The sequence below is a fragment of the Falco rusticolus genome, chromosome 1 (assembly GCF_015220075.1).
Source record: "Falco rusticolus isolate bFalRus1 chromosome 1, bFalRus1.pri, whole genome shotgun sequence".
Lineage (NCBI taxonomy): Eukaryota > Metazoa > Chordata > Aves > Falconiformes > Falconidae > Falco > Falco rusticolus.
Window position 1 is genome coordinate 40414018 of NC_051187.1, and position 15733 is coordinate 40429750.

Here is a 15733-nt window from a genome sequence, read left to right on the forward strand (position 1 = left end):
GTGAATGTGGAATGTAGAAACAGTAAGATACAGGTGTTCAGAATTAGGGACTCTGCAGTTTGTATGTATTCCCCATCTTTTTGTTAAACTCCAGGGGACCTTGTTACTGAATTTGTCAGTCACAAGAATCTCAGAACAGATGCTAGATGATAATATTCTTTCACATAAAAAGCCATTGCTAAAGGAAGTCAGTGGTGCCTACTTACTCAGCATGCAGTCTCATTTACGACAGGACTTGTCTTACAGCTGTGTTCAAGGGCTTGCTTGGGCCATTTGTCTGCCTTTCCATTTAAAACTGTCTTTTGAGACCTCAGGTGATAATAATTGTTCTGATCTTTTTGTAGACCTTCTACAGCAGGTACAGGTTTGACAATTTGAAAGGAGAGGATTTAATGCACCAATAAAATAGTTTGTGTAGCTGCTGCTGTGTTAACTGAAAAAACCCCACCCTATAATCACCTTAATGATTTTTCTTTATTTGCTTAAATAATTATAAGCAATTTATATATTATAATTGCTACTGTAGTTTTAATTTTTTTAGTGACCCAAATGTTAAGGTTAAAATAGGCCATTACAGCCAACTTTTTTCCCACTGTTTTTTACCTTTGATTCATTTGTTTTCCCTCTGCTTAGTCATTGTCTGTATTGTATTAATTCCAACTGGATTTTATTTATGGATTGTATTTTTCGAAGTACTACTTCTTGCTTTTAAGATACAGTGTAAATAGATTGCTTGGTGAAGCACAGTGATTCAGTAACTTGAGGTGACCTAAAATACTTTACTTGCCCGTTGCATTTTCTATGCTGCTGTTTGTGGAAAATGCAGTGTGCCAGTGTACTCTTATGAGTATATGACTACTTGTATCCTAGCGTGTGGCTGGGGCCAGGAAGTCAGACTGGTCTATTAATGACAGCTCAGCTCAATGCTCTGCATTTTTAGCTGCCAAGGGATTCTTTTTAGTATTAGTAGTAACTGTGTGCCAGTTCTAAATGTACCAGTCAGAACCAGGTTTGTGGGAAAGCATCTAAACGCAGCTGGGACGGAAGTCATACATGTTAACATCACTTCATGCTAACAATTAGCTAGGCATAAAGATAATATAAGGAATGCTCAGGAGAAGAAAGACCTGGCATTGCTAAAATGGTGAGCTTAACCAGACGTTAATAAACCTGGGTCTAGATTTGGTTTATGTAAGTCTTTGCAAGGGCCATAGCATGCTTTGTGCAAGATGATTAACCTCATTCTATTTTTCAGAGGTTTTGTTTTTTGAATAACTGAACTCATACACCTGGATCTTCTCATTAGAAGGTCTGTTTATCCTTTGAACTCCATTCTTCTTATTATTCCTGTAGGGTCTCGGGCATCTTGTATATGTAGCTTAGTATTTGCAGCCAAGTACAGTATGGCTTAACTTCTTTGGCTACCTAAAGTTTTTCCTGTTTCCTTGAAGACCTGGCAGAATCCACTTAAGGGAAGAATGTATGGGAGCCTTATATTTGAAATTTTAGAGAATTTGTAATAGTGTCAATCTAGCTTAAAAGGAGAACATCTTGGTAATTTAGCTGGAGGAGAGCTACTAATAGGAAGAAGTCAAAGACTTCGTTTTACGTGGCATGACTATAAAAATAGTTTCAGGAAATATACCTTTGGCTCATTTTCCTCATACAAATACTTCTATAGACAAGTATACTGACAAAAAGGTTTGCTGAACCAGCCTAATAGCTCAATATTTCATGAGAGATTTTTTTTCTACTCTTCCAATAATTTATTTCTAATGCTTAAGCTTATTCAATGAACAAAATGTTATGTCTGGTGAAGACAGATGATGTTTTGATGTGTTTACCTGCTCATGAAGAAACTGGACCTTTTTTTCTCTGTGTAACTTTTCATTTGGAACTTGAACTTGAAGGAGTCTCAAGAAAGAAAAGGAAAGATCAGGTTGTTATTAATAGAAATGTCTTTTTTTTTTTCCCCACCTGTACTTTTCAGCATCACTTTCTCATACTAACTGAAGATCCTGTATTTCTCTGCCTTAGTCTGTTTAATAATTTTTAAAAACCCTTTTGTCTCTTAAAATACAACTCTTTTAACAGATTCCATAAATGGGTCATGTACAGAAATTAATCTGTAGTAGCGGAAGAGAAATTTGCATCTCCAGAAATTAAGGGCAGAAAATACTGATGATGCCTCCTGTTTTCTTCCTACTTTGTTTTCAGCTGCTTTTGTTATGGACTGTCTAGGTATTCCCAATGCAAATACTCCAAATAGAGTAAAGAAATAAATGGCCTTTTCTCTAATATACTTTGTTATCATTGATGATTAAGAATATTTTTACTGAATCACAGGTAGTACGTTCACATGAGAACTCTAGCAGAGACTCAGAAGAATATTCAGTGTTTAAGAATAAGAAAGGAGTGATTGGTGTTCAGTGCCCTGTTGGAACTAACGCACACTAGTTGTCATGATTCTGATGTGGGCAGTTGTCTGTGGAGACTTGGGGCAGTCGGTAAGGCATCTTGAGGTCAGCACAAGGTAAATTTGAACAAGGATCTTAATGTTGAAAAGAAAAACAAGGATAAGGAAAATAAATGTCTTTTAAGCCACTAGAGGCAAGTTCAGAAAATGCCGTGCTTCTTTTAGCAGTAGATAAATTGTAAATTGAATAACTGAGAGCAGCTTTATGATATTTAACAATAAAAGCAAAAATACATAAATACCACCTGCAGTAATTGTTGTCTTCTAACTACGGTGAACATCTTGGATGTCTTTCTGTAAGGCACCAGAAGCTTTGTGGGTTTAGGAGGAGGAAGACTAGTTCCCAGAAGAGGAAAGGTAGTTTTATTTTTGCTTTTATGTCTCTTTTTGGTGTTCTTCCTCTTGCCTCTTCTGACTTGTATAATTAATAAGTTAATATTTCCCTCTTCATTTGGCTGTCTTACAGAGGATGCTGTAGCATGTCTTTCAGAATGGTTATTAAGAATATAAACAGCTAAATCAAGACTGTTTTTCTTGTTATTAAAGTTTGAGTAGCGGATGTGAACTTATGCAGAGCAATTTAATTTTCAGTATGTAATTAATGAGATTGCATTCTATGTACGCTTCTTGCCATCAAGACACAGATATATCTTTATCTTAGGAAGAAATGATGAACTGGAAATGGCTTCTGTACGGTATTGTATTATGCTACTCAATCCAAATTCAACCTTCACTGCAAGTTATGTGTTTGGGTTTTTTTAATTCAAAAAGTCTTATCTGCTGCCTAAGGAGCTAGAGCTTGGGAGACAAATTAAAAGCTGAACTACAGTCAGAATGTGTTTGTTTGTAACTGAAATAATACTCTCTTCCACTGTGAGCAGGTAAATCACTAGAGTGAAATACAGAATTATGTGGTCTTATGGATGTGTCCTGGCAATTTTTTTTAAAAAAAACAACAAACAACAACAAAAAAAAAAACCACCAAAAAAACCAACAAAAAACCAAACCCAAACCAACAAACCACTAACTGATAGCAATCTGAGGAATTGCTATCTCATGTAAACTGATAGGAGTGAGGGATACTGAGAGTGAGCCAACTAATGGCAATCTGTTCCCCACCCTATATTTCCCCTCGGCACACAAGGCTTTTTAATTATTCTTGATTTTTTTTTTCTTATCATTTTATTTGGTATTTGTGTTGTCAGTATTGGTCTAAGTACTTTAAAATCCATGCTAATCTGATATGTTGCTACCATCTCTGCCAAGGGAGAGTTACTTGCGATGTTGGACGCTGTCTTTGAATATTTTGAGATCCTCCCAGCTAAACTGTGCACCAGAGAGGGAGTACTGAAGCCAGTACCTACACTAGGAGAGAGAGAGAGAGAGCGCGCTTACAAACAGTAACTACAGCTACCTGAAAACAGCCTGAAAATGCATATCTGTCACTTAAAGGACCCAACTATGCCCTATGACATTGCCGTAAGTGGGCCTAAAAATTCAGTTCTGCCATATAAAATGGCCCACAGTAGCCAGCCTTTTAGAATGCAGTAGCAATTCAAAGGAGATGATGGGGTAAATAGTACTTGCAGTGCTGGACTGTCCTGTTGTGTAATGTGACCCCTTCCCCAGAGTAACTAAATCTCCAGTTACTCAAAACCATACATTTTTTTGTTGTTAAGTTCCGAGTGCAGAAGTTCTGATTTTTCATTAAATTTTTTACAGTTTAAAAATGTTAATGGTACTATTTGACAGTGGTACAGCTAATACAGTATTTTGAGAGGAGGAGAATAACATAACTCCAATTAATCTTTGGGCTGTGGTATCATAGTAGTAACAGTGGGAGAAACATCTTGCTGTGTTTGAAGATTGCGTGAAATTAGAGCCTAATCAAATATAGAAGCTGATGGTTTTTCAAGGAGAAATTCTTATTGATATTTTCCAGTACCACCAAAGGAGATGTAATTTGCTATTATGGAAACAAAGGAGAACCAGAACCTGTTTTCCTAAATGCTGGTAGGTTTTCTTCAGAAAGGTCTGAATATTACTTTTTGTTATTTTAAAGGAGTCAGAATGGAGAATGTAGCGGTATTGCTCTAATTAGCTTTTTAAGCATTGTCTTTGCTAAATATTTCTCAGCGTTCTTTTAAAGAAAAAATCTTACATGAATTTAAGTACGTACTGATAAATTTCAGTAAAGAATCAACAAGCTTCTATCCATGTCAGTGTACCCGCTGCAGTTAGTGGGATGCTCCTTAAGTAACTGTGACTGAAAGACAGAAGCCTCTCTTGAGGAATGGACTTTTCAAAGGTTTGTGGACTTGACCCTAAGTGTGACTGTGCTCCCCTAGGGACAGAGTTGGCTATAAAAAAAAGAAATAAATAGAAATATCTGTTTTATCAGGTTGACTTAAAATACTTAAAATTTGGTCCTTTGCTAACCAACTACATAAAACAATCCTCTAGAATCTGTAACGGAAAAGCCAATTTAAATGGGCAAGGGCACAAAGAAGGCTCTGAGCACTGTAGCTGGTTGGTAACAGTTAATGACTGGCTTATTTTGCCTGCTTAGGTTAATGGTCAAAATGCTGCTGCCAGTAGGCAAATAGTTACTGTAGCAATTACAGCATAAATTCTTGGAAAAAGCTGTTAGTTTTTGTACAGCTACAAGCACAAAACAGGTTTTAATGCAAACATTAAAAAAAAAAATTAAAATCTGCCTGCTTGTAATGAGAAATTTAATCACAGCTTTGAGTTATCTGTAGACTGTAACAAAGGTAGTCTCCACGCCTCAACAACAAATTTCTTTTCTGTGTATGTGGCTGCCTTTAGGGAGAAATGAGGTTTTGTAGTCTTTGTGCTTATTTGTTTGGATTGTGCGGAGAAATACAGGGTACCTCTAAAGAGAAGGCTCCTTCCTGTCACCAGATGTTGCTGTGCAGTGTTTTTCAGTAGTAAAATCAGAGGCAAAAATAAATTATGATTAATACAGCTAAACTGAAAAAATTTCATTAATTCTGTTGTACCTTTTTCCTAGTTTAGCAAACCAGAGACTAAAAATAACCGTTGAAGATACGGATTAGAGTAAAACTGAAACAAAGTAACTGAATTTTAGCACAGAAGTGTGCTTAAGCAGAGCCCAGCATAAGATGCATGTCAGCTATAGTCTGCAGTTTAAGAATGGGGCATGTGTCTTACAGCATACCTGCAGGTAAAGGTTAGCTGGGGAATCATGTAAATTGGATTAAAATTTGTGAAATCTGTAATGACAACTGCAAATCATCAGAATACCTTTTCCGATTAAATCGATATTTTTCTTTCACCCCTTCTGAACATTGTTTAGTAAGTACGTTGACACTATGCAGCTAGAAAAGGTCTGCAGGGACTGGTCTGTAAGCAGTTGAATGTTACTGCTTGTAAATCTTAAACTTACTATACACCTTTTTTATTACAGAATTCATTGATTTCATAACATGTAAAGTGTGAAGGGTAGAAGTTGCTTTACAGAAATAAACTCAAAAATATCATGATTGCAAGTTATTTTGTACTTGGTTTACATCATACCTTAATGTTTCTATTAGTGTTGGGGGGGGGGGGGGGGGAAGGGTTTGATATTGCACCTGATTTCACTCCAAAGTGTACATTGTGTTAATAAGAGTGCTGAAAATCAAATTCATCTAATTTTAGTAACCTTAAGGCAATGATGCTCAAAACTGGGGATGTTGGGGTTTTTTTGTCGTTATGTGTTGGCTTTGTGCCCCCCCGCCCCCCCCAGTGAAACAGTCTGACGTAGTGGTCTGGAAGAATTGTTGAGAAATGGTTACGTTATTCTGAGTTACACACCTGGGAGACTCTTACTATCTGAAGGAGTGTTGTATTTATTTTATCACGTGGTATACATCTTGGATACATAGTTTGACCTCACTTATTTTTGAGGCAAAATAAAAGCTGGCGATAGGATGAATAAGCAAATTATCGTAAGAGATTCATGATGGATCTGCTGTTAGTGTTTGGGTTTGTCCCTCAGAGAAGGGGATTTGTGTGGGATAAGATAATTAAAATATTTTTTACATAACACATAAGCTCTGGAGCAAAGAAAATAAATTTAATAAGTTGTTTGGGCTTTGTTTGGTGGTGTTTATGTATAGGAATATATGGATTGAGTAATTCTTTGTTGGATACACCATGGAAGAAGCTACAATATGGGAAGCAGCTTTTCACAGACGTGGTCAAGAGAAGTCAAGACCTTACCAAAGAAGACTTGGTGCAGGAGCTCCTTACAGTGATGAATAATCAAGAACCGTAAGAACATGATACTGCATTTTGAGTAAACTCTGGCTATAACCAGTTAAAAATTACATATAGCAACTATTTTGACAGAAAAGAAACTTCAGCCTTACGTTAACTGACTAAAGCTGGGTAATGAAGGACAAAAGTAATGTTCTTTCTCGCCATGATGACTGACTTTTAACAATATTGATATTTTTTTTAAGCAGCAGACACAGTAAATGTTATTACTGCAGTCTTGGTACTCATAGACTGTACACTGATTTCTCTGTGCCCTTTTAAGAATTGCATTTCTCTTAGAGTGACGAGTGCATGTTGCTTGCTGTAAGCTGTGTGGAGGTTCACTGTAGGATAAGGTTCAGTTTCTTACTGATTACAGGGTAAGTGCTTGTTTACATGAGCAGGTTTGTGTTATAGCTGCTAGCTGTTCTCTGTTGCCTCCCAGACTGTATGTAGGCAGAGGGCAGAGAAGGAAGCTGTTTTCAAAGTAGAACCCACCTGCCTTCCTCAAAAGCACAATTGTTTTAAGTAAAGTGGCGGAAGTAGATGATGAAGTAAAAGCACAGTTCAGCTGTAGGCCTCTGGATAAGGAAGTTCCCAAGAGATGAGTTTGAATATCTAAGTGAGGTTCCTGCACTTGTGACATGAGCCCATAGGCTAGATGTTTACAAGTAAAGGAAATTGATAACATGTCAATGTCCAGACATGGAGCAGGGTAAAGGAGGTGCTGTGGTCTGAATTAATACAGTTCTTCACTGTCCAGTAACTTCCGCGTTTAGCCTGACTTTTACCTTTCTAGGGGGTGATTTGTGTTGAAGCAAAGCTGTTTCTGGTATATAGATCCAGTTTCCTAACTTCATCAATTTTAGTGCCAATATTCATGTTTGGCATTTTTCAGTGGTTCAAATTAGATGTTTGTATAAGAGCTGAGACATCTGAGTGATGAATAGTAATTAGGAAGCCATCCTAATAACTTTTATAATCTGATACCAGATCAAGCCATTTTCCTTAATTACTACCTTTTCTACGAGTAAAAAGACAAAGGTGTAAGATAGAGTACAGCCCAAATGATCTTCCCTTAATGGTCAGTAATCCAGTATGATCTCATCTGAAACCATCTGACTATAAAATGGAAATACTTAATTGCAAAAAGCAATACTTAAAACTAAGTCCGTAATCTGTCCTAAGTATAGTTCAAGATGAAATGATCTTTTCATCATATGAACACATGGATATGCACTAACTTTGGACTTGCATAACATATCTTATTGCACGTTACTTTAGGATCACTCTGTGTGTTACAGGAATTAAGTGAGTGCAATGGTTGGTTTACTCTCAGAATTCCCTTTTTTCCTGCTGGATACAGGGTTTTGTCTTTTACCCCTTCTCTTCTGCCTCAGCCCTGCCTTTGACTGTGATCTCAGGGATATACTGCAGCTCCTTCCAGTCTCATTAAAACTGCTTGGGGTCATTAAGCTGGAGAGCCACCTCTTGTGCAGAGTATACAATTGCCAGTGGTAGAGTATGAGAGGTGACGGCTCTCACAGGTTCAAGGGCCCTGCTGTGTGCCTTCGCTGTAACATTGTGGTGTGGTCCAGCCCTGTGCCCAGTATGGAAGTCAGAAGAGCTTAGTTGCTCCACTCACACTAGAAATGCACTTATTCTTGCTTCTCCCTGAAACATCCACAGATCTTCTCCACCATGACAACAAAGAAAGTGATCCCAGTTAGGTTAAAAGGTTGGTTACAGAATAACAAACTGCACAGTCTCCTCCAGAGATCAGGATGAGCTCTGAAAAAGGGGTTGAATTCATCACTTTTGTTCTGCCCTCTTCCCCAGACATTCACTGTACAACTGATAGGCTGCTGAACTATTATTATTTTACAGGTACAACTGGGCCTGTGCAGGGGGGCAGAAATGGATCTATTTCTTGAAGATGGAAGAAACTTAAAAATCAAACACAAAAATGTGCTATAACAGTAGTTAAATTGGACTTTGATAAATAAAATTGGAAAGTGTAATTATTGAAATAGGAAATTGTACTTGTGGCTAGCGTTTGAGAATATGTTCTGGTGGTGTGAATGGGAAGCCGGAGATGTAGGGTTGCTGCAGTAACATTTGTGACCTTAGCATTTCTTCTGTGGGGTGCTGATGCTTGTTTAATTAAAACAAACAAAGCTTGATTTCCTTTATAATAAAATTACATTTCCAAATCTCTTTCAAGCTTTGATAGGAATATATTTCAAGAAATTGGGGCACCAGCTCACGTCCTCTGCTGCACCTTCACAAATTTTATTTGAGGCTTGTCCTAGGTATTTTCCAGGTATTCCAAATAAGACCAAAGGAAGCAGAGAGGTCTGTCTTCGACACAGAAAGCACTCTGGAGTCTTAACTGGAAAAATGCTGGTTTATCTGATGTACCTCAAATTACTTGATCATTAATGTTCTAATTGAAACTAAATTAGAGAAAGACAGAAATGAATAACAAGGAAAGTGAAAAACTTGTCAAGTTATGAAAAATATTTCTTAAAGCGAGGTGAAAGTTCGAGAGCTTGAAAGAATCTTTTTTAGGAAAGATTTTACAAGCTGTTTTATCTTCTGGCTTTCTTCATGCTTTAGTTTTGCACACAACTCACACTCTACTTCTCAAAAAGTGATTATTTATCAACCACTCAGTCAACACAGCTTGGTTCAAGAGGGATGTGTTAATATTGGAGAATTCAATATTTTTTTTATTACTTTTTCCAGACAATTACCAGACCCTGCGATTGAAGACCAAGGGAAGGATTATGTACGTCCTATATTGAACAAGTATGCAGCTGTATGTGTTCGTTGCCCAGGTTATGGAACAAGGTAAAAAATTCATAGTCAAAACCAGATGTGTACTGATTCAAAGCATCTCTTGAATCTAAGTTATGCTGCTGAAGGTTTTAATTCTATAGTGACTGCTTTAAATTTGTTCAGGTATTAAGTATAAGTAAATTATTTCCTTGCTCAGTATTCTGGTGTCTTAGCTTTGCTACATATGAGCACTTTAAGCACACTTTGTGATTCATCTTTGGTGGGGAGTGTGACATAGCTTCAGTTTGTCCAAGACAAGGTAATACACTTCTCCTGGTTCCCCAGTATAGTAGCAGATCAGACCATCTCTAATTTCGACATAATCAAAACATGAAAAGTTCTGCAATCACGGTTTTAGAGAAGATAATAGCATTTTTGTGCTATCTGTGGAATTACAGAACACATTTCTCTTTCAAGACCAAGTGTAGTGCCACCTGCACAGCTAAGTTAGAAGTTTCTTTAGGCATCTCATTGTAATATGTAGCTGCCATTTTCATAGATGAAAAACCTATTACTTTTGTTCAAAAGAACATGTATTTCTGTTCTTCCCCTAACTGATGCTGCTGTTCTTACTGAGATACTCTCACTTTCTGCTCAGGCTGTTCTACCAAAGCTGCAAGAACAACAGAATAATGCAATGTATCTTGCATTTAATTCTCAGTGGGAAAGAATTATAGGTGAACCCTGTTGCTGCTGGTGGGGAATTCCTACTCTAAAGTTTGCCAATGATTTTGTCAGATCGGTGTCTCTGGCGTATCAGCTGTAGTGTTTCCACTGTAGGTGTAAATCGATAAGCAGAGAGCACGTGCTTCTGTAAGTATGTTAGGTTGGTATTCTAAGAAACCATTGCAAAACCAGAGTATCTCTATAAAATGTATTCAAAGAACACTTGAAATATGGGATAATGAAGATTTAAAATGGTAAAGAAGCATCTTCCTCCCCTTCCTTCACAGGTTGCAGTCTGGCTGTTTCAAAGGAAACAGGGATAACAGTAGAAATACTGACTTCATACTGGTGAATTAACACTATATCTCGAGTCTTCCCTCCTCCTGTAATTGTATGCTCAAACTTACCTTTCCCTTAGCAACATGGGTTAGTGAATAGGAATTGTTAATGAGGCCTCAAGATATTCTTCTGAGGAAATTAAGCCCTTTTTTATATGAGTGAACAACTGTGAAATGACTTCAGGATGGTGAAAGATTCCAGCTTCTGTCAGTCATCTCTCTGGCGGGATACTGCAGTGTCCATAGAGAAATGACAGCTTACACATGACAAAATGGCATAGATGCATGAATGGAATCTGCTTTTCCTGAAAACAAATTTCCCTTTTGGAAGGTTGCTAGAGAAAGAAAGAGGTTTTCTTCTGTGATTGTGCATCAGTGTCCTGTGATGATGATTAGCGATGTTTAAATCTTAATGGACAATTGATTTGAAAGGAAAGAATGAAAAAGTACTGTTAACAGGAATAACCCAATGGGGTACATGTAGGCTGTGAAGAAAAACTTGGTTTTATGCTACTTCTGAATGGAACACTTGGCACTGGAAAAAGTTTGACCTGTTATCATATTCTCTGTAAATAAGCAGCTATGTGTCAGCTGCTGCAAGTATATCGGGGAATCAGAGCAGCAGAGTGAGGGAAGAAGGGACTCAAAATGCCCATTTGAACTTGCTAGGGCGATTTCTGCCCTGCTAGCGTGGTGATGATGTGGTCAAGAAAAAAAAAAGAGCTAAAACCTTTGGGGATGAGGGATGGGACCCCGCAAACTTACGTAACGGACACAAGGCTTAACCCTCTACCCTTATGTTGTTTCAGGACTAACACGGTCATTCTCATTGATTCAGAAGGAGAGGTTACTTTCACAGAGCGCAATATGATCAATGCAGATGTCAACCAGTGGAAAACAAGCACCTATGAATTCAAACTGCACACTTAACAACTTTCCATTTGAATGGTTTGTAATAACAGCAACAAGAGAACAAGCCATTAAGCTCTAGTAAATGTTTTGTGCTAGCTCCACAAGCTGAAAATAGCAAGGAAAGCAAAAGTTTAAATAAACTGGTAGCACATTACCAGGCTTACAAATCCTTTGGATAAAACCAAAAGAAGAAATTGTTTTTACGTTAAGTAGCAACTTGTAATCAGAAATAATTTTTTAAATATCACTCTGCCTCCAGGACAAGGCCATCTTTGCCCAAGACAAAGTCATTGCTGTGTTTTTGGGTTAGTTTTTTTAAAGATGTTTTAAACATCTTAAAAATAGACTCTTAAACATGTTTTCGTTTCCAAGGAGGGGAAGTATTTGCTGCTTTTGTCGTCCTGTGTGAAGGTTTTACTAAACTTTGCTTTCCCTTCAACATACGTTTTTAAGACTGTATAGCTGATGGCAATGTGTGTTGAATGATGTATGTTATCTTTGTAGCATTAAGTACTTCAGTAACTTTTCAGTGGTATCACGGTGTAGTGTTCTGCTTGGGGAGCTCAAAGCCAGGGGGATTCTTTAACTTTGTTTTCCTATAGACAGTACAGCAATATATCTTATTTCTAAAACTTGATTTGAGAGGAAACTTAGTTCAGTCTTTCCTCAGTTTTGCTGAAAAAATCTTGGAGGCAGAATTGCTTATCATTGACCAGAATAAAATTATTTGCATAGTGACATCTTGTTTCCAGATAGACCAATATTGCTAATTAGACTTACTTTCTTCCCCAGCAGGCAGGTAAGGAATAGGTATCTGTTTGCAAACAGAAGCTGAATATGAAGTTTACATATATCATCTGGTTTATACATGTGCAATTTTGGCTTAATTTGTTTATTGGTATAATATGTTAAAGCCTGAAGTGACTGCTCATGGATTTTTAGTAAAGATAGCTATTTGTTGTAAGGTGAAATTACTGCAGTCATACTGCTGAAAAAGTTGGGTATTAAGATGCACTGCATATGTTCTAACATCTGTGAATTAAAAAGCTATTTAAATGCATGCTTTCTTCAATTATTCAGTGCCAGTGTAGGTGATAGAAGATTCTAGCTAATACCAAGATATTTTAAAACCCTGAGTTATTTTGCTGCTATTGGTGTTCTGCTTTGACTTATTTTTAATGCTGAATATTAAGTTAATAATGGATCACTGCTATTTTTTGCTATGTGTGCTGAATGTATTCTTTATACAAGCCTCTGATTATTAATTATGACAAAGTAGCAAGATTTCTGATACTCTTCACAAAGATGTGCAGCTATTCTTCTGTACTGGGACTTGCATGTTCAAGCATTCTCACTGGTGTGTCTGTAATGGAGGCAGCAGTAAATTACACTTGCCATTGAGATGAAGTACTGTGAAAGGCCATTCCCAGATTTCTAATTGCCAGGAGATGCTAAAGCAGCATTTAGTCAATTAATTCCTTTGTATTTGCATATTTAAATAGTTCCTAGATACTAGGACTGCTTGCATGACTAGTCACAGATTGTTGATGCAGTACTACATAAATGACTTTCTGACCACCTTGATTGCAAAGCTGTCAATGCAGTCTTGTTGGATTGTACGTGGTTTCAAAGTTGGAGCCTTCCAGGCTATATTTCTGAGCAGTAGGGAGTAGTTAGCCCTTTTGTATTTGTTATGACTGTTTAAACCATTTATTTGTATGAATAAAAAATGTATTGTTATTTTTAGATGCAAAGAAATAGCCATAGCTGTCTTAAATTTTAATTTGACTATTTCATATTTAAAAACAAAACTCTGCTTTCACGGCTTATTCTTACTGAGAGTTTGTGTGGCAAACTTTTTTGTATCTCAAGAAAAAATTTACCAGTGTATATTTGAACAAGTTATTCTCTTTGAAGACATGACCTAAAGGGCAAGGAGAATGCTTGCCCGCCATTTCAAGCTAAAAGCATTCATAAACCTCAGTTTTTATAGTAGTCCTGTAATAATGAAAAATTATTCTTGTATTTTACATATAGGCAAAAGAAAAGCAAGTCAGAGCTTAGATGTAAAAACAGATTATAATAACACAGTTTGCTTCGCTTGATTCAAAATTCTAAATCTGGGATTTGCTTTTTCTGACAATTAAAATAAAACCCCAAAACCTCTGATGTTAGTTTTTGTTACATCAGAGCAAATAAGTGTGTGTGTGGGGGGGGGGGATTAACTGCTTTTGAAGCTCATGAGAGTTTTGTCACTGGCTTCAGTGAAAACAGGATCAGGACTGCAGTGCAGGTACCAGGTGCTTGTCCATAGAAATGATCACGTATTCGTGAAGTGCATACTTCACTGTGTGCAAGTTATAGTTGCAATAAATCCACTGGAAACAGTAAACTGTAGCTGAAGTTAACAACAACATTATTTTATTTTTATAAATATTTTTAAGAATAAAAGGGGATTTTAAATACCAGTTTTAAAGGATATGAAGGAAAAAAATGTCCGTAGGAAACTACTGCATGGCATTTTACGAAGTTTGCTTATATATAACATCTTTTCAAATTCATAAATTTGCAAGGGATATTGTTTTCTGTCTTTTTCTATCAAAATGTTCGTGGAAGAAATTTTTAAATATCTGTAAAAACTCGAGTGTATTTTTTTGCTTAAAATTGTTTCATAGTAGTTGTTTGTGTGTGTTCAAAACTAGAATCAGAATAAAGTCAACCTGGTGACCAGTCTTTGTCATTAGTCAAACATTAATGCTTGTGCATTTTTGCGTATATGTTTGTTAAATTTGCCTGTAACTTGTTTTGTTTGTTGTGTGTTTTTTCAGTTCTGTGCTGTTGCATGGTTATACTTTTGTCTTATCCAGGTAAGAAATTGGAAGATATCCTTAAAGCTAATAATTCAGGTTTGTGGCATTTTGCTTTGTTTTTCAGGTTAGTAAACAGAATGTATTGACTGGAATGCCCCCAGACCAAGTAATCAGTTCTCTGAAATACTCTCCAGCTTCTGACAACCCTTATGTGCCCCCTGCTTCCCCTCCCAAAAGCAAGTGTCCTCTTGTTACTAGCCCTGGCTGCATTCCTCTCCAAGCACAGTAAGATCAGGTAGAAAACACAAAGGTTCTCAAACACTGAATGTCTGAAACAATGTCTGGAGCATCCCTCTTCCTGTCTTAACCTCAGGGTATGTGGAATCCTCCTTCTCCCTTGCAGACTGGAGTGGATCCTTCAAATCTTAATACCAGAATGTGCCAAGCAAGCCCTTAAAGAGGTGTGGGCATATTCTTGCCTATAAAATGGTGGAGCCACCTCAGAGCTAGTTTTAGCTCTACAAGCAGTGATTTTTTTCAAACCGATAGTCACTTTGAGAAGACAAGCAACTGTATTGTCATTGTTATCTGGGTTGCCATCTTCACCTCTAGGGGAATTCCCAAAATCTGCAAAAGGAAATGCTTTATTAACTCACAAACCTTTAAAGTTGCCACTGCTGATTCTTGTCTCTGAAACAAAATAAATTTGGTCTGGATTGCTGGTCTTGAAATCATGTGATTGCATCAAAGGTTTGTGGCAAGAGAATTTACTAATTATCAGGGACCTTGAAAATTAGTATAATGATAAATACATGTATAAAGTACTTTGAGGAGCTCAGGTCTCCCCCCCCCGTCCCCCCCCCCCCCAAAAAAAAAATTGTAATAATCGCAGCAGAGATACAGTACAGATAATAGGAAGGAAAGAGCAAACCCAGTGCTTCCTTAGTGAAAAGCCAGAGCCTCTCAAAATGCTACTGAAAGGCAAAAATCCAGGTTCACTGTGCAAAAAGTCTAGATCCTGGGCAAACCTGAGACACTCTTGTTAGACCAGGTTAAGACTACTTAACTTTCTGCTGTACCTGGACATTGCAGTGGAGATGTAATTGTCTCATATCCCTTTTACCAGTAGCTCTAATAAATCTACTCTTAACAGACCAGAAAATGAGTTAGGCCTTTGGAGGTCCTTAGTATTTTCAAAGCTTAACTGATATTTATTGTTAAAAATGAAATATACCAAACTAAATATTCAGACAAAATACTGATTAGACTTGGAATACTGTTTTTTTAGTATCATAAGGAAATAAGTAATTTCAAAACGAACTGGTGAAATACTAAGCAGTAATAGGGCAATAATTAAAGCATCTTACATTTCAAATTTAGCTTGAGGATCTTAATGCACATTTATG

General features: G+C 37.0%; 1 protein-coding gene across 5 annotated transcripts in view; it reads left to right on the forward strand.

Annotated features, from left to right (window-relative positions):
* Positions 1-14272, forward strand: part of TANGO2 (transport and golgi organization 2 homolog) — a 41756-nt gene extending 27484 nt beyond the window's left edge. For 4 of the 5 annotated variants that reach the window (XM_037376004.1, XM_037376012.1, XM_037375996.1 and 1 more), the window contains 4 exons: positions 4419-4489; positions 6622-6775; positions 9509-9613; positions 11415-14272. In XM_037376004.1, the coding sequence (XP_037231901.1) occupies positions 4419-4489; positions 6622-6775; positions 9509-9613; positions 11415-11535 (451 nt within the window). In that variant the 3' untranslated portion in view covers positions 11536-14272. The remainder of the gene's footprint in view (positions 1-4418; positions 4490-6621; positions 6776-9508; positions 9614-11414) is intronic. The other variant, XM_037376032.1, reaches the window with a different exon arrangement.
* The last annotated feature ends 1461 nt before the right edge of the window (positions 14273-15733 follow it).